This window comes from Ambystoma mexicanum, chromosome 3q (genome assembly GCF_040938575.1).
Source record: "Ambystoma mexicanum isolate Mex_15411 chromosome 3q, UKY_AmexF1_1, whole genome shotgun sequence".
NCBI lineage: Eukaryota > Metazoa > Chordata > Amphibia > Caudata > Ambystomatidae > Ambystoma > Ambystoma mexicanum.
In genome coordinates this window covers 470,897,336-470,924,839 of record NC_090926.1, presented here as the reverse complement: position 1 = coordinate 470,924,839, position 27,504 = coordinate 470,897,336, and the positions used below count along the sequence as shown (strand labels likewise).

General features: G+C 45.6%; 1 protein-coding gene across 2 annotated transcripts in view; it reads left to right on the top strand.

Moving 5' to 3' along the window:
* The window catches only part of ATP10B (ATPase phospholipid transporting 10B (putative)), a 620,207-nt gene that overhangs the window by 539,198 nt on the left and 53,505 nt on the right, over positions 1–27,504 (top strand). For both annotated transcript variants that reach the window (XM_069654269.1, XM_069654270.1), the window contains 5 exons: positions 5,687–5,772; positions 12,576–12,685; positions 17,981–18,112; positions 24,048–24,175; positions 26,879–27,131. In XM_069654269.1, coding sequence (XP_069510370.1) covers positions 5,687–5,772; positions 12,576–12,685; positions 17,981–18,112; positions 24,048–24,175; positions 26,879–27,131 — 709 coding nt within the window. The remainder of the gene's footprint in view (positions 1–5,686; positions 5,773–12,575; positions 12,686–17,980; positions 18,113–24,047; positions 24,176–26,878; positions 27,132–27,504) is intronic.

Below are 27,504 nucleotides of genomic sequence, written 5' to 3'. Positions count from 1 at the left end.
CCCTATCGCTTAACACAGGATCCTGCCTTACTGTAACCCAAGACACAACCTGTACCTGTAACTAAGTTCCCTTACAAGTAACAGCTCCACAATGCCCCTGGGCTGCCTGCGCGCTATATAAATGTAATAAATAAATAAATAAATGATGCACTCTGTTGTCTAAGTAGCATGTTTTCTTTTGCTCCTATGTTGCACTACCCCACATCCGTGCCACGTTTCTAACGTATTACATTTCCTCACATCCGAGCATGCCATGCAGTACCACTACTGCTATATTTCCTAGACTTGCCTTTTTCTCTCTGACTGGCCCACTATTCTGTGTTGTCCGTTGACCTCTTTGCCAAACCTGATATTTACATGGCTAAAAAGAGGCAGATTAGACCACTCTAAGGCACACCCTAACCCTACAATGAGTTGGAGTATGCCTTACAAGGCTCCTGTTTTAAATGCCCCTTTTTAGTTTGGGCTGTTATGTGGCAGAGCCACCTAAAAGCTGAAACTATGGCATTGGGAGTACAGATGGAGGGAAATGGCACATGAGGAGGGAAACAAAGCTTTAATGTGTTGTTTGGTTATTTACCCACCCATTGCCTGCCCATGGCTATTCTAATCCCTATGGTCCCTCCAACCAAGTACCCTCCCCCTCTCCCCAAGCCCCGCCAAAGCACCTCCTCATGGGAATTCTTTGATCTCTCTTTGTTCATGCTTTGCCATCAAACTTTGCTTTGAAAGAAACACTGGCAGGCCCTTCTAGTGCTGTATTCTGAGTGTTAATGACTTAATTTGTGCTGTAAACGTGCTACTTATATAATAGAAATGCTTTAACCAGCTCTAGCACCCAATTAATTTATAAACACTATGTGTATCCAGTGCTGAAGTCCTGTTAAAAACAAGTATTGGCAAAGTCAACAGTTTTGGCTTGTGTAGAAGTATTAGGCATTGCAAGGCACTGCTATTAGATGCCCAGGCACTCACACCGTTTGCACCTGCTACTATTAATGGCCAGTTAATATCACTATGGCATGGATTATTTAGGCCCTCCCATGCCCCTGGGCTTGGGAGTGCGAAAGCCCCCCGCCCCTTTGACACATCAGTCATCAGTGCTGTTATGCCTAGCCCGAGCCCAGCCGGCAAGAACCTGTCACATTTCTCCCCTCGGAGAGCAGAGTATTTATTTAAACAAATACCCTGCTCTCCGAAGTTAGAAAACAGGCATTGAGTTGAAGGGTAGAGTCTGAGGATAAACGCTTGCCAGCTCATCAGAAGGTCTCCCTCCACCCACATGTTGCAGCCAAAGGCTTAACTGCTGGCTCAGCATTTACATGGCCCATGCTTTCAATAATTACCATTAACAAAAGAAAAAGTATATTTGTGTGCATGTGGGGATTGTATGTATGTATGTATGTGTATGCATGCATGCATGTGTGAATGGAGGTGTGCATGCATGCAAGGGAGTGTGTAAGTAGTTGTATGTTTGTATGCTAGGCCTTGTCTGCAAATGCACACCTGTGAATGAATGCAGTGTGGATGGTGTGACTGTGCGTGTTAATGAGCGCACAGTCTAAATGTTCTGGGTGCTGGTGTGAATGACAGATCAGCTGTGTGGGTGCATGTGTCTGAATGTCTCCATATCTCTGTGTATCTGAGGAGGGGCATTGGAGCATTAACATTTTTTGACAAGAGAATGGCATGTTTTGCTGCTGTTTTTGGGCAAAGGAAAGTCAATGTGAGTATTTTTATGTGATGGTGGGGTTGGAGTGGGGGTGAGAGTGGGGAGAATACTACAGTGGGGCTGACCTGGCTGGGTCTTACTGTAGCATAGAATGTTGTACTCGCATTGAGGTAAAAGGCAACATGATGAGTGTTCTTTCATGGGGAGGGCATGTTTCCTTATTTTGAATTGGGTCTTTATTTTACTGGTGTTTAAGGTCAAAGGCAACATACATATTCTTACATGGGGAATATAACATGATGCGTGCAACATAATTGTACTTATATGGGGGGATTTGTGTGATGATATGCTATTTATATAGTACTTTCACCAAAGCGATGTACAGAGAACATATTTACATCAAATATATCACCCAGCCGAAGTTTGCACTCATCTAATGAGCTTTATTTATTGCATTTATTGACATCGCCCAAACCCGTAAGTATCACGGCAGTTGCACAACTTGGTGAGCAGGGAAAACAGTACAGTACATAGTAAGAGAGGGGTAACAAGGTGCACAGGCAACATAATAGTACAAGGTCCGTAGAGGAGGGCAGAGATCAGGGAGGTCACTTTGAAGTATGTATGAAAGGCTGAGTTGGCCTTGCCGTGATTTGAACTTGAAAATCACACTCGGATTACAAGAGCATGCGCTCAGCCCGCTGAGCTACCTTACTGGCTAGCCAGCAAGAGCATGTCTTTTTTTCTGTGGCATTGCAGTTTCTTACTGGTGTTAAGGCCAACAGCAACATAAGTGTTCTTACATTGGGGTGGGGGCATTCGTGCTGCCTGCAAAGCTGTTTTTTCACTGTGGCATGAGATGTTTACTGCCCTTAGGGAGCAAATACAACATGAGTGTTCTTATATGGGGAGTGGGGGATTTGTGTAGCCAGCAAGGATATATTTTCTTACTGTGGCATGGCCTTTTTTCACTGCCATTAAGGCAAAGCCAACAGGAGTATGTTCTTACATGGAGATACTGGCATGTATTGGGAGAGCCAGCATAAACATAATTTGTCATAGTATGGTTGCTGGCATTATGGACAAAGCAAACATGAGTATTTTCCTATGTGGGAATAGTGGCATATATAAGTGCACCAGAATGGACATGCGTGACCACAATCAATATGAAAATGCTTTTTTACACTTGCAGAGTACTGACATATAGCGGACAAATTGAAAATGCTCCTATGCATTGTTGGTGGCTTGGCATCTAACATACTTTGTATGTCTTACCCTACAAAACCGATAATTAACTGTGTGGCTTTTTACCTCATTTATCACAGAAAGTGTACTGTAAAATGCACTTTTTTAACCCATTATTTAAAACCTTTTCTCAAGGGGACAAACCCCCTTTGATTGGTTCGCCCACCCTCACTACTCTGTCACTTCTGTGCATTTGGCTGGGGGCAGAACATGTGCCCTTCCTTCCGTGGGCTCTTCGTAGTGTGGGCCCTACTACATTAGCTCCAGGCCCCAGTTGTTACAGAATAATGGCTACGCCTCTGGTGAATTGGGGTGAAAGATGGATCTAATGGGCCAAAGGAAGGCGTGATATTTACTCAGACTCCTGGGCTTGGGGAGAGGGCGGTAGGACAGGTGGGTTTGGGGGAAATCACTAGCGCAAAAGGTTTAATGTCCCATCTTACTAACAGTTTTCAAAACTGCCATCCAGCCCCGCCAAAACGTTGAGACTGGATCCACCCCTGTGTGGCACCCTGTGTGCCACCCCAAGATTTCCTGTGGCCTCATCATGCCACCCCTATGAAACATTTCTGGGGGCGCCACTGGGTTGAGAAAGCTGGAGCGACAAAATGGGTTTATCAGGGTGAAGAGGAGAAAAGCCAAGTCTTGAGTGTCTTCCGGAAGGCAAGGTGATCCTCTAAGTGGCAGATGCTAAGGGGAATCATGTTCCATGTTGTGGGTGCTAGGATGCAAAAGGAGGTTCCCCCAAATCTAGTTGATTTCATGGGGGCCGGCGACAGGGAAGATTGTGGTGCCTGATCTCAGGTTTCTGATGGATTTGTAAGGGGTGAGCTTGTGTTTAGTTATTCTGGGCCTTTCTTGTGCCGAGCACGGTGGGTGATGCACATAGTTTTGAAAGGGGACCGTCACCCAACAGGGAGCCAATGGGTATAGGGAGTTAACTTAGTCATGGCAAGAGAGGATGATATCTGTGCTTGCTGTGACTTTGAGAGGGTAGGAGAGGTAGTGCAGATATTGCAGTAAAACAGACCATTTTGAAGCATATTCACATCCGCAGCCCCAGGCAAGATGTAGGGGTTGGGAATTTCAGAAAAGTGCTAGATGCCCGAAAAACAGCAAAAAGGCCAGATTTTGCATCGAAATTCACAGAAAATGTCCACAAATTACAATGGTGACTTTTGCATGTCCCGAACCAATCACAGTACATTTCATTCCCTAACTAGCCAATCTGTTTCCCTGAAAAAGTCAGCAATCTCAGGCAGCAGGAATTTAGTCTGCAAACCAAACCCAAATTTCACCTTCTTTCTGGCCAGTCTTTTCTAGATTTAAAACAAATTGCAGGTAGGTTTACACCAAATTTATGAAATCTCCCTCCCCGGACCAGACTGCTGCCCCCTTTTGATACAAATCTTCCCAGAGGTTTGGGCAGTAGGTGCCACAGAAATGTGGCCAATAGTTGGCATGTAGATTTAAATAAATGTAGGACCCACCCCCCACAACATACCCAACTGAAGCCTGACTACTGTAAGGCTTTGTGTCCTTTTGAACTGCTCTTTCCAACTATTAAACGCGGCTGCGTGGCGCTCAAGCAGCGCCTGTTTCGTTTGCTGGCTGTCCTGAAGCTGGAGACCGTTTGAGATTGCTCAGAGGGATAGCACAGGTCCCATAACCACGATCGCCAACTCTTGGCTCTGTGCCCTTTGAACCGCCCTTTCCAAATATTAAAATCTGCTGCGTGGTGCTGGAGCAGCCCTTGTTTCGTTTGCTGGTTGTCCTGAAGCTGGAGACAGTTGGAGATTGCCGAGAGGGATACCATAGGCCCTATAACCAAGAGTGGGGATTGTCGGGCTCTGTGCCCTTTGAACTGCCCTTTCCAATTATGTTATGAGATGCGTTGCGTCATACGAAAGGCGCTTCTTCGAAATGGAGGCTGCCGCGCCCTTTTCACTAGAGTGCCTGTGTTCCTCTTCTCAACCATGTGTTATATTTATGGTCTGTCATGATATCCCATACATGAAATAGGGTGCACGGAGGGGGGGGGGAGAGGAACATCTCAAATGAGCAGAGTAGATGGAAGAGAACCTTGAAGGGCTCTGAAGCGCAGAGGTGACGCGAGAAGATCCCGGAAGAGAGGGTGTACGAGAAGTCGTGAAAGGACAGGAGGTTGGAGCATAGAAGCAGTACAAGAGAAGTGAATGGTTGAAGTCAGGCAATAGGAGCGGTCTGGCCAGGAGCTATCAAAGGAGAGGACAAAAAAAGAAAACGAAATAGAGGAACAAGGTGCTTGATATCATAAAATGAAAAGTGAAATATGATCTGCTACATAAGCTTTGAGATAGAGTATTACATGATATGTGATTGGCGATATGACTAAATACATCACATACTTCAATTATAATATGTGGTTATGGCTTTATTTTAGGGATTTTACCAGTCTCAGATGTTGATTTGATGTATTTTTTACTTTATTTATTTACTGTTGTGATGCATTATGTATTTTATCATAATATGCAGTCCTACCTATAATTGAAGGGCGTGTTGTTTTGAGGTGATGAGAATCTGACATATTTGGACGTAGTGTTTTTTTACCCTTTGTTATCCTATATTGGACGAATGTTTGTTATACATTCTGATATGATTAAATATGATATACATTATATATCGTATTCAGTTGTGAATTGGGTGGTTCTTGGAATGGAAGTCTGCCCTACACGTGCCTTGCATTGATTAATGCCTCTCTAATTCGCCATGCCATCTGCTCTCTTCCAGGGAAGGCCATTTGACCCCGAGTCCTTTAACGATATCATCATCTGTGAGAATCCAACCAACAACCTCAACAAGTTCAAAGGTTACATGTAAGTCGCTGCTGTTTTCAGTTCCCCTGCAGGTGTCTCCCACCCCCCCCCCCCAGTGCAAGCCTGTGAACTATGACCCACTATGCTGCCAACTTCTGAACTATTGTCCCAAATTCCCACACCCCACTTCAAGATGGTGACTAAAGGGTGCACCTTTCAGGGATCTCTGTAATGACCCCCTGCACCTGTCAGTGCCCCTAGAGAGTGCCCAGAGGCCTCCTGGTGACCAGGGACACCTTGTTTCCAGTGCTGGGGGTTTTCTTTTACAAACCTTTTGTAATCCGGCAACTCCCATAATAAAATAGTTTGTAAAATGGAAGCCTAGTAGTAGAGCCATGCTAGTCCCTTGAAAGGGAGCCTTCTGGTTGCTCTGCGCACATGCAGCTGTGCCTCGTAGCTTGAAAGAGAAAAGCAATGCTTGAGAAGACACCAGTCTTCATGGTCACACTAAAAGGTAAAACTAGATTCACGGCTTCATGTATTGACGAACCAGATAATTGTTTTGATAAACACTGACACTCCTGTCACTCATCTTGTACCTTCTTTGCTTTGTAAAGGCTGTCAATTAGAACAATTTGCTCCTACTTAGGGTTCTTTATCACTGACCTTACTCAAGTGAGACCTCCACCTCCAGGCTGACGCTACCTTCTACCCTTTCCAACTTTGATAGAAGAGAGACTTTCAGTCTCTCTATGAACTCCAGTATACTGGTGGGCTTCACCTCCTCGCTGGGCATAACCACCCATGCCTCCAAGAGCCAGCTCCTGTGTTCGCCAAGCTCCGCTTTCCGATGTCGCCTGATAAGTATAAGCATATTGCAAACTGTTCCAATAACTAATATGATCCTGTTTACAGGTACAAGTGAATAACGCAGAGTAGTTCACTTTGTTATAGCCATTGTCCCACTTGGATAATGCTGGTCACTCAAGGGTACTTATACACATACCAAACACTCATGGCCTCATAATGCGTAGTAGTCCACCCTTTCTCCATCAAGGTAAGCATTCACAGGGGCCTCCTCCTGAGTGTGTTAATCTCTCGTATAAGTGCTGCACTGGGAAAGCGAGTATTGAATTGTGGAGCTCGGGCTGCGGATCACTCACTGACAGTTACGGCACGCTGACGGGGTTTGGCATCAAGGACGAGCCGGTTGCATGGAGAGCACCGCAGTTGCAGAGCACCTGTCCGTCCCCAAGATGGCAGCTCTCGTGAGATTAAGAACACTCTCAATGGCACCCATTAATATTGCCAATAGTAGCACTCTGTAAGCGTAACAATTAGGATATTGATGAACAGGCCACTACTACCATGTTATTTACAGGGACTATGCCTTCTCACACACCTGGATGTGCTTCCACCCTAGTAGATGTGGAGTGCTCACAACTGATGATAGCTCCAGCAGTAGGTGTTGCATTTAGAGAGGAGGTAAATGTCCTGGTGATCCAGTGCATCCAGTTGGCTAAGATAAGGGGGTGCCATCTCCAGAGAGGCCAGTTAATAGAAGCACTCCAACATATTACAGATGTCCTTCATTTAACTAATCAAGTTCCTCCAGATGATAACTAACTATTGTATCAGTATGAGACAACTGGTCTCCCTATAAACAAATCTGTTACGAAGCTCCTTCTGAAGGCGCAAAAAGATGTGTACACACTGGTTCTTCCTTGCTTTCTAGTGAAACGATATCCACTGACTGCGTTTGCGGCAGACTTTACACCAGCGGCCAAAGTGGACTCACTGGCTTGCAACTTGTTAGGTCGAACATGGGTGCCTTTGATTCAACTGAAAACGAGGTTGAGGCAATGGTGGAGGGTACATTTTCAGCTTGTGATGTCAGCATACGAAACAGCACATAGGCTGCATGTAGTGCTCAAACCCTACTAAGAAATGCTACCTTGCTCTAAGACCAGATGCTAGAAGACGATGCCTGCCCCCTGCTGGCACGGGCATTTTCTTTGATAGGTTGTGCACCTCTGCAGGTTCCTCTCTGGCATAGAGGAGGCGCATTTGGATGTGGCAGTGGTAGTTCGATACCACCCAGAGGAACCTGCAACTTCAGGACATCTATGTAACACTGGCACTTGGGCTACTCCAAATACATGGATCACACTATAAGCTAATGCAGAGTGACCCTGCATTAGTGGACTTCAGTGCGGCTGTACTGCTTCCGGTTTCACGTTGAGTTCTATCTGATATGGGAAACTCTGTAATAAACCACAGAGGTGTGCAATTATTTGCCTCTGGCTCATTCTTAGTAGGGTACTGCTTAGTGAAACCTTGCACAAGTTATGTTATGATATGTTACTGTTACTTCTTAAGCGCACGATCACCAGAGGTATCTTGGTGCTGGAGAGACAGGCTACTAGTAAAGTAAGATCTGTGACAATGAATCTAGATGAGGAGGCAACGCCCCGATTACTTGATGGCAATCTTCGCTATTCTGGGTCCAGAGCGTCCTCATCAGTCCTCCTTCCCACCGCTCCTGGCGCCCCGCATCCGGGCAAGGGCATGGGGCACAATAGAGCTGCTCATGGAGTGTTGAATGATTATGGGCCAAGAGAGGGAGTGGGGCCAAATAAACCGAGCAGCTAGAAGAGGGATTGGTAGTTCCTGACTCTCCTCTGTCATAAAGTTGGAAAAAGTAGCAGGTAGAGTCTCTCTTGAGGTGGATGCGTCCCGTTAAGTAGGGACTGTGATGAGGAAACCCTGGACTCGGAGTAATGAAGATTACTGTTCAGTACTCTCAGTAACCTGACCACACACATCTTCTCGCTGAGTGTGCTTTACCGATGCTTGTGTGCTTACAGCATTCTTAAGCAGGCAAGGTAGCTCTGTGGGTTAAAGCATTTACTGCAAAGAGCAACCTGCCACCCAGCAGCGTTCTCAAGTTGCCTGGTGCGAGTTGCTCAATCAGTCGCGCTTTTATCTTTAATCCTTGTTCTTGATATTCTTTCCTGTCCAATTATTAATGGAATTTTACAAGTGATAGTGATGATTGGTTACTTATAACACACAGGAGTCCTGAACGCGGACCCGGGGATCGAACCTGTGTTGCTCTGCCTAGTCTTGCTTCCAAGGCGAGCACGTTGCCCCTGAGCTATCCTCCCGAGACCCAGAATTCAAACTAAGGAATGGAAGTAGATTAGATACTAACACGTGACATTGAGCAGTTTGAGATCGCTGGCCTGCAGATTGCAATTCCAGTAGACCTGTTTCATCCTTCCGAGGTCCTGAAATGTGTAGTAACTGTGTCCCCTCTCATCCGTGCAAAAAACACCCTTCAGCCTCTCCAACAGGCCATGCGAATACGTTCTATTAGTGCAGAGAGCGGGCGAGAGACAGCAACGTTTATAAAACATCAAAGTCCATGAAAGTCTGTGATTAATAAATCAAGCAATAGTACCATTTGACAAAGTGACAAGCCAGGCTTTTGAAGAAAATCGTTGCAACATAGCGAGCAGAGTACCCACCATGGCATCTCTTGAATGCCGGAAAGAGGTATCTTTAGGGCAGAGCGGGTATTTCAAAAGCGACCACTACTCATCGGAGAGAAGCAGAATGCCATGATACGCAGGGCACGATAGGATTGTCATCCGAATGGAGAGCGAGGTTTATTCTGGCCTCTGTATGCACAGAAATAAGGAAACATCGCGGAGACAGCGAATATGGCTTGATGAAAATGCCGCTATACTTGCCTCTAAAAATTTCAACTCTACTCAGTCTTTGGCCAAAACCATGTCGCATCTTTCTGTGGCGTTATACCTGCAATGGCGTAAATGGCGCCAAACATGTTCTAAGACCTGCAAAGTAACTCCAAGAAGTACCCTTGGGTGCCATAAAAACCTGCACCCATAGACAGTAGACTGTAACGTGACGTCATCTGGGCAGACCAGTGATAATATTTTGACTCAAGGGGACCCAGCATAAACATGTTTGAGTACCACTGTCCTAATACCGCACACGCCTCGGCCGACTGTCTAAGGGTCCATGTTGTTCTGGCACCCAAAGGACTTCTTGGTTCTCCCAGGGTAGAGAGAAACATCTATGTTCAGGGGAGAGATGTCCAGGACAATCCCATGCATGAGTGGTCACTGAAGGGGAGGTTGGGATGCCTGGCTTGAGACCCTGTATGCCTTCGCTACTGCACCTCCCACTGCTGTGCTTAGGCCTCTGAGCAGAAACCCACCTACGGAGATTCCCCTGGCTGTGAGGATTGCGAGTCTATCGGTAGATGAGCCAGTGTATAGCCTTGTGACCCTCCAATTCCCCCACAGCACCTTGCCGGGACGTCGCGCACACAAGCTCAAGAGTTGCTCCAGGGCGTAACGCTGAGTCCACCACGATCTCTTGCCCTGGAATGTGCACATGGAGTCAGCAGCAGGACCAGGATGGGGACTGGACACCACCTGATTTCATATGACGACTAGTTGGCCTGAAAGGTATAAAGTCACCCAGAGTTAACGGCAGGGCTTGGATTTCCCCCAAAGACTCATTCATCTCCCCACAACTCCTTGAGCTAGTGATCAGACCCAAGAGCACTTGCATTTGGACTGCAACCGCAAAGAATCTCTGTACTATAGACTCGGAGCGACAACCCACCCTCTCCTGAAAGTCCCCATCCATCCTGCTTGCAAGCGTGCAGGCTCCACCTTGCATGGTCACGGGCAGATTGCATAAACGCCCGCCTCACTCCCTTCCAAGATCTTTCTGCACAGAGATAAAATGGCCGCGATTGAGGTTTGTTTGGCTCTTATCAAAAGCCTTGCATCAGTGGTGTAGGTGCTGTTACGTCACACTGGTCCGCCTGCGTGGCTTATCTCGGAAGGCTACCATTTTTTCATGTAGGTACCTGGGGACTTTGGCCCACCGCACTTCCTCGTCGGTTTGCAGCAGCCTCCTCCCAGGTGTGGTCCCAGACCTGGTTCGAGATAACCTCTCCCTGCAGACAACATTGTGTAAAGAAGACCTTTTGTCTACAGGGTTGTGCAATGGCGTGCCTCTGATTGGTCCCTGCTGTCTTACATACTTCGAAATAGCCTCGCCCAGGCTTTGGAAATTTGCCACCAAAGCTGGTAGGATAACTCTGTTGGTTCATCATCGGGTGCAGAGATGGGTGTAGTGCCTACTGCTGACAGATTGAACCCCCAGGAGAGCCTGATAGCTCTTTATTATTCAGAGGTCAAAAGAATGAGCAACATTGATCTGCGTAATAATTTAAGCAGAAAGAGAAAACACAGATTGTGTTATCTAATATGAAACTTGTCATTATTGGAAGTTATTAATCACTGATTTGGTGAATGGCATAATCTGTAATCACGTCAGAGGGCGGATAGAGGACGTGCCTTGCTTTTTCCCATGGAGCTAATCCGTCCTGCTGCTTTTTCCCATGGAGCTAATCCTTACTGCCCCTCTCTCCCCGGTCCATTATGCAGAATGCACTTTGTTTCTAGACCTGGTCTATGGAGGGGAAAGGATGTTGTCGCATCATTAGACGCCTCTCATTGCAAGGGATCAGTGGCTGTAAAATGCCACGATCCTGTCACTGACCCTGGAACTGACCAGCAGAGGCATTGCAGAGGGTACGGGGGAGAGGGGGCTGAGGGGCCTATAGCCTCGGTCCTTTCACTGTAGCCCCAGATAGAAGCTCAGGGGCTACAACCAAAAGGCTAACTTGCCCCTAGTCCCGACAGTCCCCGTATAAGCATAGCCCTGGATCTTTTCCAGACCTATCAACACCCCTGTGCAAGACCAGGGACTATAACTTGGCAGAAGCTCTCATCCCAGAGGGCCCAAGATACGAGTTCCTGCTCTTAGGATCAATGCTATATTGCAAGGTAGATCTTGCAAGCTAGACCCTCGTGAAAGGCAGATTGCTGCCTCATACCTAGATTGTGGTAGAGGTACGCAAGGGCAGAAAATGCACCCAGGTTCCTGCCTACCCTTGGCGCACAGCATGCGTGACCTGCTTTTCCCATGCAGACTTGAGCGACTTTATTTTTTTTATCAGAACAAGTGTGCAAGATTTGTGAGAAACCAAAAAGGCGCCCACCACCCACGCACTAACCGGCACTCTGCCAACCGCTTGGGTGTAAAATCAGTAATTGCCATTACTCTGCTCCTCATCCACCTGATTACATGCTGAACTGCTTCACCCTGGCTCTGCATAGCAGCATTACTGCCATACCAGCCGCAGGCTTCACATCCGGGGCTTCACGTAGCCCTGTCCATGCTGAGCCCGGAGCATAACCTGCTTCAGCTGATGCCCCTGCGCCCTCGCCTGGCAGCACCTACCCTAGTCTAGCCCCAAATCTTACACTATTGCTGGAGCATGCCCGTCCCAAGTTACTGCCTAACATGAAACAGAGGGAAATCATTTGGGGAAGGGTGTTATTCCAAACTAAAATGGCGCACCGCAAGGTCTGTAAGCCTTGGCCAGGAGGAGATTAACATGGAGCACTGCAGATAAGCAGACTGTTCGGCATTCAGTCCATAGCAGAGATCAGCTGGTGCATTATCAGCATCCTGATTGGTTTGAGGGAGGCTAATACTTCGTCATTGAATGCCACGCTAATCTCACCACCCCTCTACTTTTCCAGCTCCCCACCTTCATGAACTCCCATCCGTTTCACCACATAATGAACGGCCCCGTTCTCTTGCTTGGTGCCCTTGCAGAACCTGTGGCCCGTTAGTGAGCGAGGTTGAGTTGACCAGGCTCGCTTTCTGCGGCACCCAGAAGGGAGTGGACAGCGGCTCGGACCAGCCCAGCAGCTGCTTGAACATGTCTGTGTCTTTATTTCTTCCAGCCGAGACGAGCTAGACCAGAGGAGGACGGGCTTCAGCAACGACAGCCTCTTGCTTCGGGGCTGCACCATGAGGAACACGGAGGAGGCGATAGGAATCGTCGTATATGCAGGTACTGTGCTGCCGCCATCTTCTCGAAATGCAAGTACAGCTCTTCCCCTCACAGCGGAGTCGAGATTTAGCAGGCCCCAGAAAAACAAGGTGCATGATTCAGTCTGCCGCGCACTGTGCCCAAATGAACAGAGGCGGTGTCCTGCCCTGACTGGGACTCTTAACAGAACTCGGACCCCAGGGTAGTCTACGCCCCAGGGTAGTCTACCGCACAGCTCACATCACTTCTCCCCCATGTGTGCACATATAGCTGTTCTCTCCCTGTTCCATATGCCCCCCTCCTCTCTCGCTGTTTAAGATGATCAGTTGCCCACCCCCTCCGTCATATATGCCCATAATGCCATTCTTCCTCCCCCACCCTCTCGCTGGTCACGTGCATTCTCCCCTTCCACCTCGCCCCTATATGCCGGTGCATCAGTCGTCTCCCCTCCCACATCCTGAGTTCAAGCCCACCTGCCCCCCTTCCCTTCACTTCCGGCATGCAAGTACAGCCTTCCTCACTGGGGGCCCCCAGTTCGTGCTTGCCTTCTGCTGAATATCATCGTAACCCCTGCCCCCCACCCCACAAGCCAAAATCAAATATTTTAAGAGTATTTGTAAAAAGTGTTACAATACTAACATAATTTGATTTTTACAAATTGGATTATATCTTGCTGTTTGATTACTTTATTTCTTTCTTCCTTTATATGTAAACTGTGCTGATTAAATAACTTGAGAGCAGTAATGCTCTATTTCTTTCTTTCTTTTTTTAATGAAATTTAGAAGACTTAGCTTTAGCCAAATGCTTACCCAGCTGATCCATACTCAGCTGAAAAATAAATATGCTATTCGGTGCAGTGCCCCCTCTCTCCACTTGTAAGCACGGCACCCTGAACACACCGCTTCCCCCCTCAGTCCATTCCATGGCAGAGAGTAAAAGCTTGATAAAGGATCCTTGGAACAGCTGCTAGGTGTGAGGAGCCATCTTTCGGCCATCTTGGATCTACGACTGAACTCACTACTAGCCGACAGGAGCGCTCGGCCTGAAATCACCAGACATGGAACGCTTGAGAAAAATGGCCCTAGTGATCATTATTCACACTACTCGTTAAAATGTAGTGAGCCACTGCTAAGCCCACATGTCACCTCTTAAAAGAGCCTAAAGAATATAAAAAAAAACATAAGTCCAGCTAACGTCCATGGGTGTCCACCCGCACAGCGGCTCCCGTGCCGCTGTTCCTTTTGTCTGCTGCTTGGTGAAACTTGAAAGCTCCTGTGATCCATGCGCCCTGTGTAAATCTCACATGTTGTTGCCACTAGTATATTCATTCTAGTGTCTAGTGTTGCCACTAGTATATTATCATTCCCATTAGTGACTAATGCAGTTCTTCCTGCTAGACTCTTCCAGCTTTTGAACACTCAGCCACGGATGAAACCTGTGTTGTACAGCATTCCTTGTTCCCAGGCTAAGCGTGTTGCCCCTAAGCGGTCTTCCCTGCCTAAATATGCCTCTGGTGCTTTCGCGTCTTTCCCTGTGAAACTGCTGGTGATTCCAGCAGAGGGAGCTAGGATAGAGACGGACGGGCTTCAGCAATGACTCCCTCTTGCTTTATGTGGGCGCATTCTTTGTTTCCCTCCTTGGATCTAGCTCTGTTTTGTCTTTGTCGCTCGGCTGATGTGTCCTCCAGAAGTAGACGAGGTCTCACCATCGATAGGAACTGCCGAAATGAAGCGCCATATTATGCATTTATATTTATTGAGGGGATATGATGTTTCATCCAAAAATACGACCCAATCGGTAATCCGCTGATCCTGCATCAGGTGCTGTACTTTAGAGGGTAGGGGGGATAGGCCATTGACCGGTCGATTTGAAGACCAGGCCTCCTACAGAGATAAGGGAGGGGGCAATACACACGATCAACAGGGTCCCCACTGGACCTTCTCCTTCCAGTCCATCACACGTCTGCCCCACTCACTGGCCATGTGACCTTGTTTTTCCCCTCCCAGACCACTCGATAAAATAGCCTCGTACCCCCTTTCCTGTCCAGCATCTTTCAACGACTCTTCCCTGTGTACCAGGGCTGGTATGACGCAACACTCTGATGCATGGGTGTGGATGCCACGTCCACTTCCTCTTTGCCTTCCATTGGTGCAAACACAACCTGTTGATCTTTGCTCTCTTTCTCTTTGCTTTTACCTAAGCAAGCTTGTGTGGAATGCAATTAGAGGCCCGTCTCTCCCTCTGTGGCCGTCAACTAGAGAAACACAAATGACAGCGACTCACGGCTGCTTCCGGCCCAATGCTTTGCTTGAATTCTGTATTGAGAGAGATAGCGGGCCTGCTCTACTTTAGCAAATTTTCCCCAGAATCCCCAGCATTTTGGCCATACGTGTTTATTTATCCATCAAGTAACTTCCTTATGAAGTTTAATCAATTTTTGGAGGAACAAAGGTGGCAGAGTGTAACAAATCCCAGGACTTTTAATGGGTATCTTTACTCCTGTTCCCCAAGGCAAGTTGTCTCTGTGGCTGAATTCCGAATTTCTGACCTGTCCAAATGCTGCCTGGCCATTTGAAATCCCGTGGATTTGCAATAGTTCCTCTTAAAGGCAGTTGGGGGTGGAGAAGTGACCACAAAAGTGATGGGTGGAAGGTTTCGAATGAATCTAAACCACTGGCAATTGCTCTGTGCCAACCTTCCACACCACCGTTTTTTAGCCCGTCTGCGCCATTGCAAAAGGGGACCAGCCATGTGCAAAACAGTCAGCAGCTGCCGCCACCGAAGGTAGCAGCCCAGCCCGAACTGCTAGGCCAGGTCCCCTCTGCACAGAAAACCAAGCAACCCCAGACATGTTTCAGCCTTGTTGGACCTCCTCAGTGAGGTGCAGCCTGGTTCCCTGTGGCGCAGCGAACAAGGGACCCACGTCTGGGCATACCCTCTCTCACAAGGAGAAACAAACTGACCACAAAAGTGATGGGTGGAAGGTTTCGAATGAATCTAAACCACTGGCAATTGCTCTGGGCCAACCTTCCACACCACCGTTTTTTAGCCCGTCTGCGCCATTGCAAAAGGGGACCAGCCATGTGCAAATCAGTCAGCAGCTGCCGCCACCGAAGGTAGCAGCCCAGCCCGAACTGCTAGGCCAGGTCCCCTCTGCACAGAAAACCAAGCAACCCCAGACATGTTTCGTCCTTGTTGGACCTCCTCAGTGAGGTGCAGCCTGGTTCCCTGTGGCGCAGCGAGCAAGGGGTGGAGAAGTGTCAGCCACCTATTGGGTGCGTCAGTCATATGGCTAGTTCTAACAGTCTTTCGGAGGCTTGCGCGTCATGCGATGTGCTCTACCCTCGCGATGCCATATAAATGTGGTGTATTATAAAACGCTAAACCCAGAATATTTGCTGTGGGCTACCATTAGGTTTTCCTCATTCATTAGCTACCTTTCCCTTTTTCCTTTCCCTGTCCCTTTTATGTACTCCCCCACTCATTCACTCTCACTCACTAGCCCTGTGTCTAGTAGGCTGGGCATTTTGGACAACAACTGGGGGCCTAGGATGATATGGTGGAAGGAAATGGTGCCAAACCTATTAAAAAGTTGTTTGAGACAAGATGTGGTACACTCTGGGTGTGCTTAGGCAGTTCCGCCACCCACCTAGTCAAGCGTCTGGCTCTGCCTGGTGAAAGGGTAGGCTCTGGCTTTACCCTGTTGAGATCTGATGATGTCAACTGAATGTTCAGTCATACATGCACAGCTTCCATTGGGTTGCCCAGTCCACTCTTCTCCTTCATTGTGTCCTTCGAGGTCTTTTTGAAGTTTTTTTTAATGTAGCTGGTAAAATCACCAGCCACTGCATTCTGTTTCACCCCCTTACAGGAGGCTAAAAATATGAGGAATCGGAAGGGTGAGGCAGGTGGAAGGGAGGCCCGGGTGGGGGTACAGTTGCACCTGAACAATGAATCTTTATGGGTTGGCAATTCCACTATATACCCCAACAAATGTAGAGCCTTGCGGGCCCCTAAGAACTCCAAGACTGAATATTCTAGCTGTATCCTCCCACACATACATGTGCATCAATGCAACATGTCCTTTTGTGGGCCGTACACCTTACGGATGGCTGGAAGAATAGCTGGAAGGATAGCTGAAAGCCAAAGCACTTGACTTGGGAACAGAATGATGCTGTACAACATCGTTTAATGACCAATTTGGGCCTACTCAGCCCTTCTGCCCCCCAGTGATAAATTGAGTGGTCAATAATGGTGACAATAATTCTTAGAGCGAGTAGGAACTGGAAGATTCCAGTATAAAGTGATCTATAAATTTCCAAGTTATGATTATGGCAACACACATACAGTGGACAGTCGTGTATACAACATACCAACAACATCGCGCTTCCAAGAGTTCCTTCTTTTGGCCCACTCGTCTTCTCCAATCCACTGGGCAAAATCTTTTCACAGTCCTTTCTTCTCACTGTGTACATCACAGAGACGGACATTTCTCCTCCCTCTGCGGTCCTCATGCTTGAATCTTGCTGCTCCCTGCCACCGATCTTTGGAAACTGGAATCCCTGTCATTACTTTGGAAGAGATGTGTTTTAAGCTTCTTCCTATCATTTTCACCTCATTATATGTTACTCTGTTCTTCCTCTGTTCATCACACTGTTGACATCTGTGCCTAGATCCAGTCTCTGGTTGGTTCCCTTTAGGATTTGCGCATTGCAGATAATCAAATCAAATCATACCAGCATTATGCACAGCCCTACTATCAGCGATATACTTAGAGGTCTATACACATTTTCCCCTTAGAGTGCACTCCTAACACTGTGCACAAGAAGCCATCCATGATTGCTCATGTTGTACCTCTCCAGATATTTTGGACTGCAAGTCCCTTAATCTTTGAACATTGACTGTGCTGGGTAGAGATCATCGGCGTTGCAGCCCAAGACCTCTGGAGAGCCACACAATGAGTTTCCACCATGTGAATTTCACCTCTTGGTCTCATTTGCATTTATTATTCTCTTGCTTTCTTTTATTTCCGTGCTTCCCTGTTGGATTTTATATCTGCAATCTCAGCCAACAGAAGGCCCGACGCTTGTGTCAAAACTCCAGAACGTAGTACCTTGTACAAAGAAACCTTTACTTCTCCCAATCTCCTAGTCAGAGAAGCACGGCAGAGACTAATGCTGGGACAAGGGCCGTCGTTTGCCTTGTCTTATTTTCCCTTGGGCGGAGCTGGCTTCTGTGTGTTGCTGAATTTTTAACCTAAATTGGCATGTGCCAGTGTTGTATTTAACTTTGTCCTATCTTTTTTCTTTGACGCAGGTCACGAGACCAAGGCGATGCTGAACAACAGCGGCCCTCGCTATAAGCGCAGCAAAATTGAGAGACAAATGAATATCCATGTCTTCTTCTGTGTTGGCTTGCTCTTCCTCATGTGCCTTATAGGGGCTCTCGGTAAGAAATACCCTATATGAGGGCACAATTGCGCATTGTACATAGTGTGTGCCTTGCCAGAGAATTGATTGACTCGCGCTATTGTGAAATGAGTTCAAACACTGTCACCAGGCATGCCCTGGCTTAAGTGGCCTTTAGACTCTGCTCAAGGTTGATCATCTTCCAAATTCGAATGTTGATACTTGAAATGCCAGCTTCACAAACCGCGTAAATTGTTACAATGTGGACCTTTTAAATGATTTCCACTGAAATGTGAGTAGGTCGTACAATGAGAAGTTCAGTTATGAAGTTGAAACTGTACGTGGCCTGCTGGAATTCAGAATCTGAAAGCCTGAAATGGCTTGGACATCGGAGTGCCTAGCTCGTTCATATATTCTAGCATTCAGAATTTGCCGCTTTCTTGTGAGGATGGAGACCAGTTATTAAGAAAGAAAGAACAGGTTTGGAAAGAGGGTGGCAGAGGATAGAAAGACAGATAAAGGAATTAACACTGTACATAAAGGACAGCAGAAGACCGCACAAGGGTAGGTATTAAAAAAGGTGAAAGACACTTTGGAAGAGAAAGGGACAAACACATTTTGAAGGCTAAAGAGAAGATGGAGGTCGGACAGCTGGAAACTGGGATTTAAAATGAAGCCGATGAAAGGGTAACAGTAGGAAACAATGTTCTGCCATAAAGAAAGAAAAGGAGGATTTATACTTCAGTTTAAGGCCCTTAAGGAACGTGCATGTAATGGATGGGATCACATAGAATAACTCAGAGTCCAAATAACCAAACCAACTTGGGAAGATGGCAAAGTATGGTTTTATTAACAATTCTCTAAAACAGGAGGTTACAACTAACATCAAGGGGCATAGACTTGATTTCTCTCTCGATCTTTACACAAATCATATCTTTTTATATTACAGAATGCATCAGAGGTGACGTCATACTAGGTGGCGAATAATGAAAAACCTACTATAGATTGGGTTAGGCTTAAGGGGAACATCTAAGTATATTATCTATAGAAACTAGGATTGTAATTGGCTGCCCACTGTCAGGTGGACACTATAAGCCTTCCTCTAAAACATGTAATCTTCAGAACATAAGTTTCTCACTGGTTTTCAAACTATAAGGTCCTTCGTTATATGGACCTCTAGAATTGGTTGGCATGCTCGTGCCATGTCTGTAACATTCGGTTCACTTAGCAGCACGTAAGCCCAGACCCAGGTGCAAGGAGATGCGGCATGGCTCTACCTCCCCACCCAATTAGCCCAACATCTCTTATCACCCCTGACTTCTGCCATGAAGATTGTCTTTGACCTTGGCCTTGCAAAAGTACCCTTGTCTTCAGAATACATGGGAGTGTGAGCTCTCACTATTGTCTTCTGGGACTTGTTAAGTGACTTCAATTCAGCAATCCCACGAAGTCAGTGCCTCGTCTGGGACGCCCAAGGGAAGCCCTTATTTATATATTTTTATGACAAGTTATACTCTGGATGATAAACCCTTATATAACGCCCCTCTCTTTGAATCCCCCTGACCTCACTGAGCCAAAAAGTAGGTTTGGTTTGCAATTTAAAAGATTTATTTGAAAAATTAAACAATATATATATATCACACTTGTATAATAAATTAATATTTGATATCACACTTAAGAATATGACAGTGATCAACAATGGATAATATTACAATTGTACGCTTATTTAATTACTTAGGAGTTGGTATAGGAAGGAAGAGGTAACTGAGAATGCTTTTATGGTTTCAAGGAAAAACAATGATGGAAAGAATGCAGTACAGAAATAAACTGATATTATTTCAACAAAAGACAATGCAATTACTTTTCCCCTGGTGGCAATTCACTCCCCCCCCTATGCAATATAAAAAGATGGAAAGGAGAGCACACAGTTCTCAGGATTACAATCAAATGTAGTTCAGTTCCCGTTCCCCCCAGCAAGCTTAGAGAAACAGGGATGATTTTAAAACATAGGCAAAATACTTTAAGTGTGATGTATAAGGAGTAGAAAGGTTTATGGCTTGTTGGAAAGCTTAGATTCTTATCTATAAAATGAAAGTTAAATCTCGTTCCTAGCCCACACGGTTCCAAAGATACGGACGATTTTGTGGAGATATATTTTCAGAAATGAAATTAAAGTTTCAGAATGACAGATGCGCTGTGGAAGGTTTTGGATCAACAGGATGGACACACAATTCTATGATGCAGTTCTAGATATGTGGAAATGGTTTGAATTAGATTATTTTAAACTAAGAGATTGGTTTGCACTGTTCTGGCTGAGTACTCACACTATAAATTTGAAATGGGCCGTCAAGGTCTGATCAGGTTTGGACTGGACTCCTGGCGAGTGGTTCTGAAGTCACAGCTCTCTGGGTCAGCTCTGCTCTGCACTTCGCAGCGGTCTGATCTCTGGTTCTGGCAAAAGTTCTTGGCACTGCTGAAAAAGTTCTGATGTCTGGATTCTAAGTTCTGGAGATGGTCCTTCAGGATATTGTCTGGTCCGGCAAAATGCTTCGCAAGAAAGTGGAAAGTGAGTCTCTTGCCTGTCCAAAGCAGTCTCTTTTTATGTGTTTTGAAAATGGGTGTGTGCGTGGGCATAACTAAGCCTGCCCCTCACAGCTTATCATTGGCCAAGCTCTCCTCTCTCCCTTGATTGGGGGAAGGAATGGAGTGTCATCAGGCATTAATTTTATGGCATACAGAAAGAACACTCCTCTTGTCAATTTACACCCAAATCTATTTTTGATCCAAAAACATATTTATCTATGTACCATTTTTCTAATATTATATGTCCAGTTAACATATTTTCTGTAGCACCAAACTATCCGATTCCTGTCTTTGTAAGATGTTGTGTCCACTTATGACAGAATTCTGCCCTTTTCATCAAGAACACAACCTCTAAACTTTTCCAGAATTTACACAAACATGCACAAGGAATATGGGCATCAGATGATGAAGTGTCAGATTTTTAACATACAGACATTCAGAGTAATACCTTATTTTCCGCTACTACCCCCAGAACATACCACAGAGCCCTAACACCTCTTAAAATGTGCACGGAAAAATCACAAGAATAATGATATTAATTATATAATTTTGACAAGTCTGTACTATGAATTATCCATCTTTTTAAAATTATGCTCTGGCCCAGAGGGGTGTGGTTTCCCTAAGCACATGGTGGAATTTCTGGGTTGTCCACTTCCTCCAACTCAAGTTGCTCACAGAGGCACTGCTCCTCCCAGTTTCTCCCAAGAGGAAGCCACTTACGACCCCCACCCTAATTTAACATTTTCCTGAGCCAAGGAAGGCTCATTGTTCTGTTTCCCTGCTCCCAGGTGCTCCTCCCCTGATTCAATCAGAGAGGTGTAATCTCCTTTTGGTGGGAACAGCAGAAGGCAGCCAGGCCTGCGAATGCAGTGGCTGTGCAAGTTTCAACTCCTGTCGGGGGAAGTTGCCAGGCAGAATTCAATCTCTTTAAGCCAGGCTTCAGCCAAATGTCACTTTTGTTCCCAGTTTTTCTTCATTCAAATCAAACTTACAATTTCTACACATGCAGCTAGAATGCTGATTCTAAGTTCAAAACTATGACATTTAAACAGTTGCAGCCTATGTGACACTCAAAGTAGGTCACTCATTTATTTTACACATTTCGATTTTAGTGGCTTTAAGTCCAATTTCACTTCAGCTGCTGACATCCACAGCTCAGCCAGTTTTGTTATAAACATTGTTTTGGGCTCTTCATCTTTCCAGATTTTGTATGCACACAAGACCACATTCTGCTAAATGTCTGCTGGTGGTCAGTGAGATTTTTGAATATCTTGCAATGTTTAAAATAGGCATTTTTAGCTTGCATTTCAGAGAAACAAAGGCGATTTCAAGGCGCTTTTTGAACTGCTGTTTTTCCTTTGGCACCACGTTTCACTCACGGCGCTTCTGGCCCCTCACGCTCGCACTGTTGGGTGGCAGGTTAGGCGACCATTTTGGTGTGCGCAAAACTGCGCGGTTTTCCCGGATTCTGGCGCAAATGTGGGCTTTTTGGCCATCTTGGATTTTCTAAGCCCACAGCACCAAATATTGCAGCATAATAACTTGAACGTGGGTCAAGACACCGAACAGATTCCAAGTTCGAACACTATTTTCATCCTTGGCTCACATGACAGGAGACCCTGATTTGTCCATTTTGCAGGTTTTAAATGTCTTAAATGAATTAAACTTGGCATTATGCACGTTCTCTCCTTTCCAGAATAGATAACGGACCTTGGCTGCTTCACTCTTGACTCCAGGCCAGACAACCTCACCATGTAGCTCCATGATTCTGCTTATATTTGCTGCAACATAGTTTTCCCTCTCCTCTTCATGAGTCCTGGCTTACTAAATGCATGATACGTATGTCCAGCTTCTATACAATGGCAGCTTTGCCGGCATTCTATTCACTACTTACAGCCAGCTTCTATGATGATTTAGTCTACTCAGCGTCTTTGCAATTATTGAATGGTTGATTCTCTACAGCACTTTGCACACGTGTAATCTTCTTTTTCGTATTAAAAAGTTCACTTGGTTATTTACTCCACCATTAGTTTCTGTATGGATACATACATTCTCTTCAGCCATTATCTCGGGACGTCGTATATGTGTCTAGTGACATCACTAGCTCCTTCCTTTGATCTTTTTCATATTCCTTCAGGGAGTTCCTCCCTAAGGTTGTCATCGTTTCGGGGATACATTCGATATGATTGACTCAATGGGTATCTTCTTTTGAACACACGCTGCAGTACTGGCACAACTGCTGGTGTCAAACACGGCACAATCTCAGGTCTCCAACATATGGGAGGTAGGTGGGCAAGGTTTCCTCCAGAGGCATGCAGCTGCTCCTCTACATACTGAAAAGATGGCATATCAAAGGAAGAGCGCAAAGGGCAGATCGAAAGAGGGAGGAGGAGGAAGGAAGTTGGAAGGACTGAGAAATGAAAAGGAAAGGCGGACCGATGGAAAAGGACAGACATTCAGATAGGCAATGAAGATAGATGAAACTAAGGATGGGAAGGAGGGAAACAAAAGAAGGGAAGCAACAAAATAATTGTAAATCAGTCAACTTCTTAGTCTGTCAGGAATATTGATATGTAGGCTACTTCGATGCATTCGTTTTTTGATTCCTTTTTGGAGAAAGTGAAGACATAGTCTGCTGTTAAAATCTTTTATTCTACTGTTGGGTTTTAACATGTTTTAATGCAGTGCTTAGTTTGTGGTGGAGTTTGCCAGGGCTCGCTCTGGCTCTTACTTTTGAGCCCCAGAACTAATTGCCCCAGACTCAGTTTGGTAATGATGTGGTGTTTTGGTAACTTTATTATTTTAAATGCCAGTCACATAATAAACACCTATAGAATCAGAGCAAAATGTAAATGATGATTGTGTTTAAAGACCCACTTAAATGTGTCTCATGTCAAAACACGACGAGTATGTTATTTTATGAGTATGTTGATTGGCATTTGTAAATCACACTTCTGCCGTAGTGAATACATCCGTCAACCCCAAGCCAGTGGGATTTGCAGCTTTGATCCCATATATGTTGACAGCATGGGGAGCAACCATGGGCGGTGGCAACAGTGGGCAGGGAGCTACCCATTCTGATGTTAGAAAATATTTTTACAAATTAAGCACTGACAGGGTATCTGGTTATGATCTGATGCGCAATAATGGCACGCGACTTTTCCATATCACTGCCTTCCTTGATAAGATTGGTTGAGAACATGACAGTAAAGAAGAGCATTAAGGATTACCATCCCCGTCTTAATAGAGCCTCTTTATTGATCAGGAAAAGGGGATGTCAGTGGAACGATTTGACAGCTGGCGAAAGGACCGCCACATTGACCAATTAGATTTGTTGGTTGCCAGATACTGCTACATGAATGTTAATCCATTGTTTGTCTGCCCCGCTCTAGGATACGGAATTTGGGTGTCTCTCTTCAAGACCCACCCCCTCTTTGACGTGCCAGAGCCTGATGGGAGCTATCTGTCGCCAGCCCTGTTAGGATTCTATATGTTTCTGACAATGATCATCCTGCTTCAGGTATGTACAGCCCTGCAGTTGCAATCAAAGGGCATCCATTTCATGCTGGAGAAGAATGTGAAGGAACTTGGCGTGTGGTGCATTATGCCCGAATTATGTGAGAAGCCCCTCAACATAGCAACCCTTTTACAACCTAAAATAGAGGACTCTTATTTAATTATGTATTGTACGTTAATGGTGTAGTAATAATGGTAGTAGCCATAACAGTACTTGAAAACACTTTCTGCTGTATGGGCACCAAACAAATGTTCAATAAATAAATAGTTATGATATTGACTGCATAGAAAAGACAACACAACCTGTAATTTCTCTTGCTACTCAATAGTAGATGTTATTAAAACCCAACTCAATCTTTCTTCTCGTATGATCTCCAGAATGATGGAAGGCTGAGGCTGGACGTGAACCTGTGTGCAGGTGGTCAGGCGCCCCACAAGTTTTCCAAAAGGCTCATCAGAGAACTATTTGAAAGATGTTAATTTTCAAATTACATTCTCTGGTCTCTTCTGACCTGACAAGAGGCCTCATTGGGAGTTTTGGGGTAATTCCCCCACCAAACTAGATTACTATCATCGCTATATGCAATCGGGCTAAATCTGCCTGATTGAAAGTGGCAAAATGCGCCCCATTTTTGGAGTCCTTAAGACTCCATGGGGATTGTAGGAACTTCTGCAGGTGGTAATTCTGCCTGAGATAACTACTCCATGTTATCTCCACTCTCAGAATTGTGCGGTGCGGTAAGAGTGGAAGTAAATCCGTTACTGCCCAAACATGTAATGAGGCTTGGGTTGATTTTGATTTGAGTTATTTATATTGCACACACAACAAACTTAATCGCATCTTGGAGCAGGTGGAAAAATAGGCTGATTAAGATAAACAATCAGCCAAAAAAACTCTTAATGGCAGCAAAAACCTCCTCAGAAAGGAGTGTGGAGCTGCATCTATTTAAATAGGTCGGTTTTAAGGCCTGCTCTAAAAGCCAGGAGGGAATTTGCCCTTCTTAGATGAAGTGGAAGACTGTTCCACAGAGGCGTAGCCAGGATTGTCTAACAAGTGGGGCTTAAGCCAATGTAGTTGGGCTCACCGCAGTGACATTAACATCTGTAAATACCCACACCACGCTGCTGAGTGGGCATTCATAGATTTAGGTTGGGCCATGCCCGCTCAGGCCCTACCCTGTCTATGCCTCTGCTGTTCCACAGTCTTGGTCCGGCAACTGAAAAACTGCAAACTACTCTAGAGACGCAATTCGATCTGGTGATAGTAAGCAAGCATTGGTCTTCTGACCTTAGGACCTGAGTCGGGTGATACCGCTTATGGAATGAAGGAATTAAGAGTTTCATTCCTTGGAGGTTTCAGTATTAAAGCTATGGAGTGAATGGTGTTACCTAGCATGTAGGGATTCCCTTCAGAGTAAGGAAAACACAGTGAAGCAATTGTGGGGGCATTCCTAACCTTGCCAGAGATATATCTGTGGAGTGACAACATAAAAGCTAACATTTCTTGGGATTTAGATCCATTGATACCTTCCAAAATTAGAAATTGGAAAAGGACATTTTGGACCAGAAAGAGGGACATGTTGGAAATCGCATCTAGAATGCATTATACAAAAAGCATTATTACGTCTAATCAGCCGCTTCTATTTTTTATAATGGGGCCTATGATAACAAACAGTTACCAAGGCTTTTCTCAATGCATACACTGTAGTGAACCTAGCGGTCACATTATACCAACCCAACCATGCCACCTACGTCTGAGATCCACACCATGTCCGGCAGATTAAATCGGCTTAAAATAATGAGTGGCTGTTCTATAAAAGTGGTTGTGTTTGCGGGCAGTGAGCAGGCAAATTACAATTCATAAATCAATTTGCTTCACTTCAAGACCTGGGAAAGTTTAAACCCATTGGGAAAATTGTTCAGGTCCAATTGCGTGCAATTGGTGGTCCACAGTGCCTGGAATTCATGAGAGCGCAATTAACACCTTCTTCCCCAAGGTGGCCGCTTGCAGTTGCCCCCTAAGAAAGGCCCCTTAACAATTATGTGGACGGCGACATGATTAGGATTTGAATGGCTCTCAAAGTTGTTAGAATGGTGATGTGAAAGTGAATGGTGGTCTTTTATGTTGATTGGTTGACTTGTAAGAAAAGTGCATATGCGTTGATAAAACTGTATTTATTGGTGCTCTTGATGTTGCGAATTCCTCGGAAAACTATATACTAAATGTTATCACATGGCTTTGGAAATAACCGTGACCTGTTTCATGTGTTTTGGCATTGGTGGTAATTAGGCTAGTGGTGTAGGCTGCTTTCGTTGAGCATGTGCCTGTGGCAGCCGAAGTGCCCCTTGCCCTCTAACTATCCTGTTATTGTCTTAGAGTTGGAATTCAAGGCATATCTTTGGCACAAGGGCAAGCTCACTGATGACTGGTAGGATAGCCGGAGGGATTGCTCCTCTTTCCACTTTGGCCCGCCCCAGTAGAATATCCTGCATGACTGATACATTACATTGCATAATGAGCCGCTTTGTCCCTGTCCCTCTCGCTCACTCTGTCTCTCTCTCGTTTGCTCTCTTTTTCTTGCTCTTTCTCCCTCTCTCTCCCTGATGGTATGATGAAGAGCAGGTTTACATTTCCAGTAAAAGTTAAGGGGACCGTTCATTTAATTTGCTTCGAAGGTTCTAACATTGCCCAACCTGCTTCTTTCAGATCCTTATCCCCATTTCCCTCTACGTGTCCATCGAGCTGGTGAAAGTCGGGCAGATCTTTTTTATCCATAACGACCTCGACCTTTATGATGAGGAGATTGACCAGTCAGTCCAGTGTCGGGCCCTGAACATCACTGAGGATCTGGGCCAAATCCAGTACATCTTCTCTGACAAAACCGGGACATTGACGGAGAACAAGATGGTGTTTCGCCGCTGCACGATCTCAGGCCATGAGTTCTCTCATCAGGAGAATGGTAAGATGGGCTGAAAGTACTGATGAAATCCTAATATTCTGTGCTTTGCTTGGCATTCACTTTGCCTTCAGATGCATTGGGCGTCATATTGTTGTGGGGATCTTAGGGTACCTAAACGTAAATGACAGGCAGGGAAAATCAATCCCCAAGAAAAATACATTCTGTTTCAATTTGGAGCATTTACAGCAAAGAGCTACGGAATGGAGCACAAAGACCTGTTCCGCATCCTCTAGCAATTCTGTGCTGCAAATACACCTATATCTCCATCTTCATTGAATGTTTGTGTGGGCGAAGATGCTGCATTTCCTATTGATTTCACCTGTTCTTTAGCTTCTATCTGATAATTCTGCATTTTGAAGACCAAACACAAAAA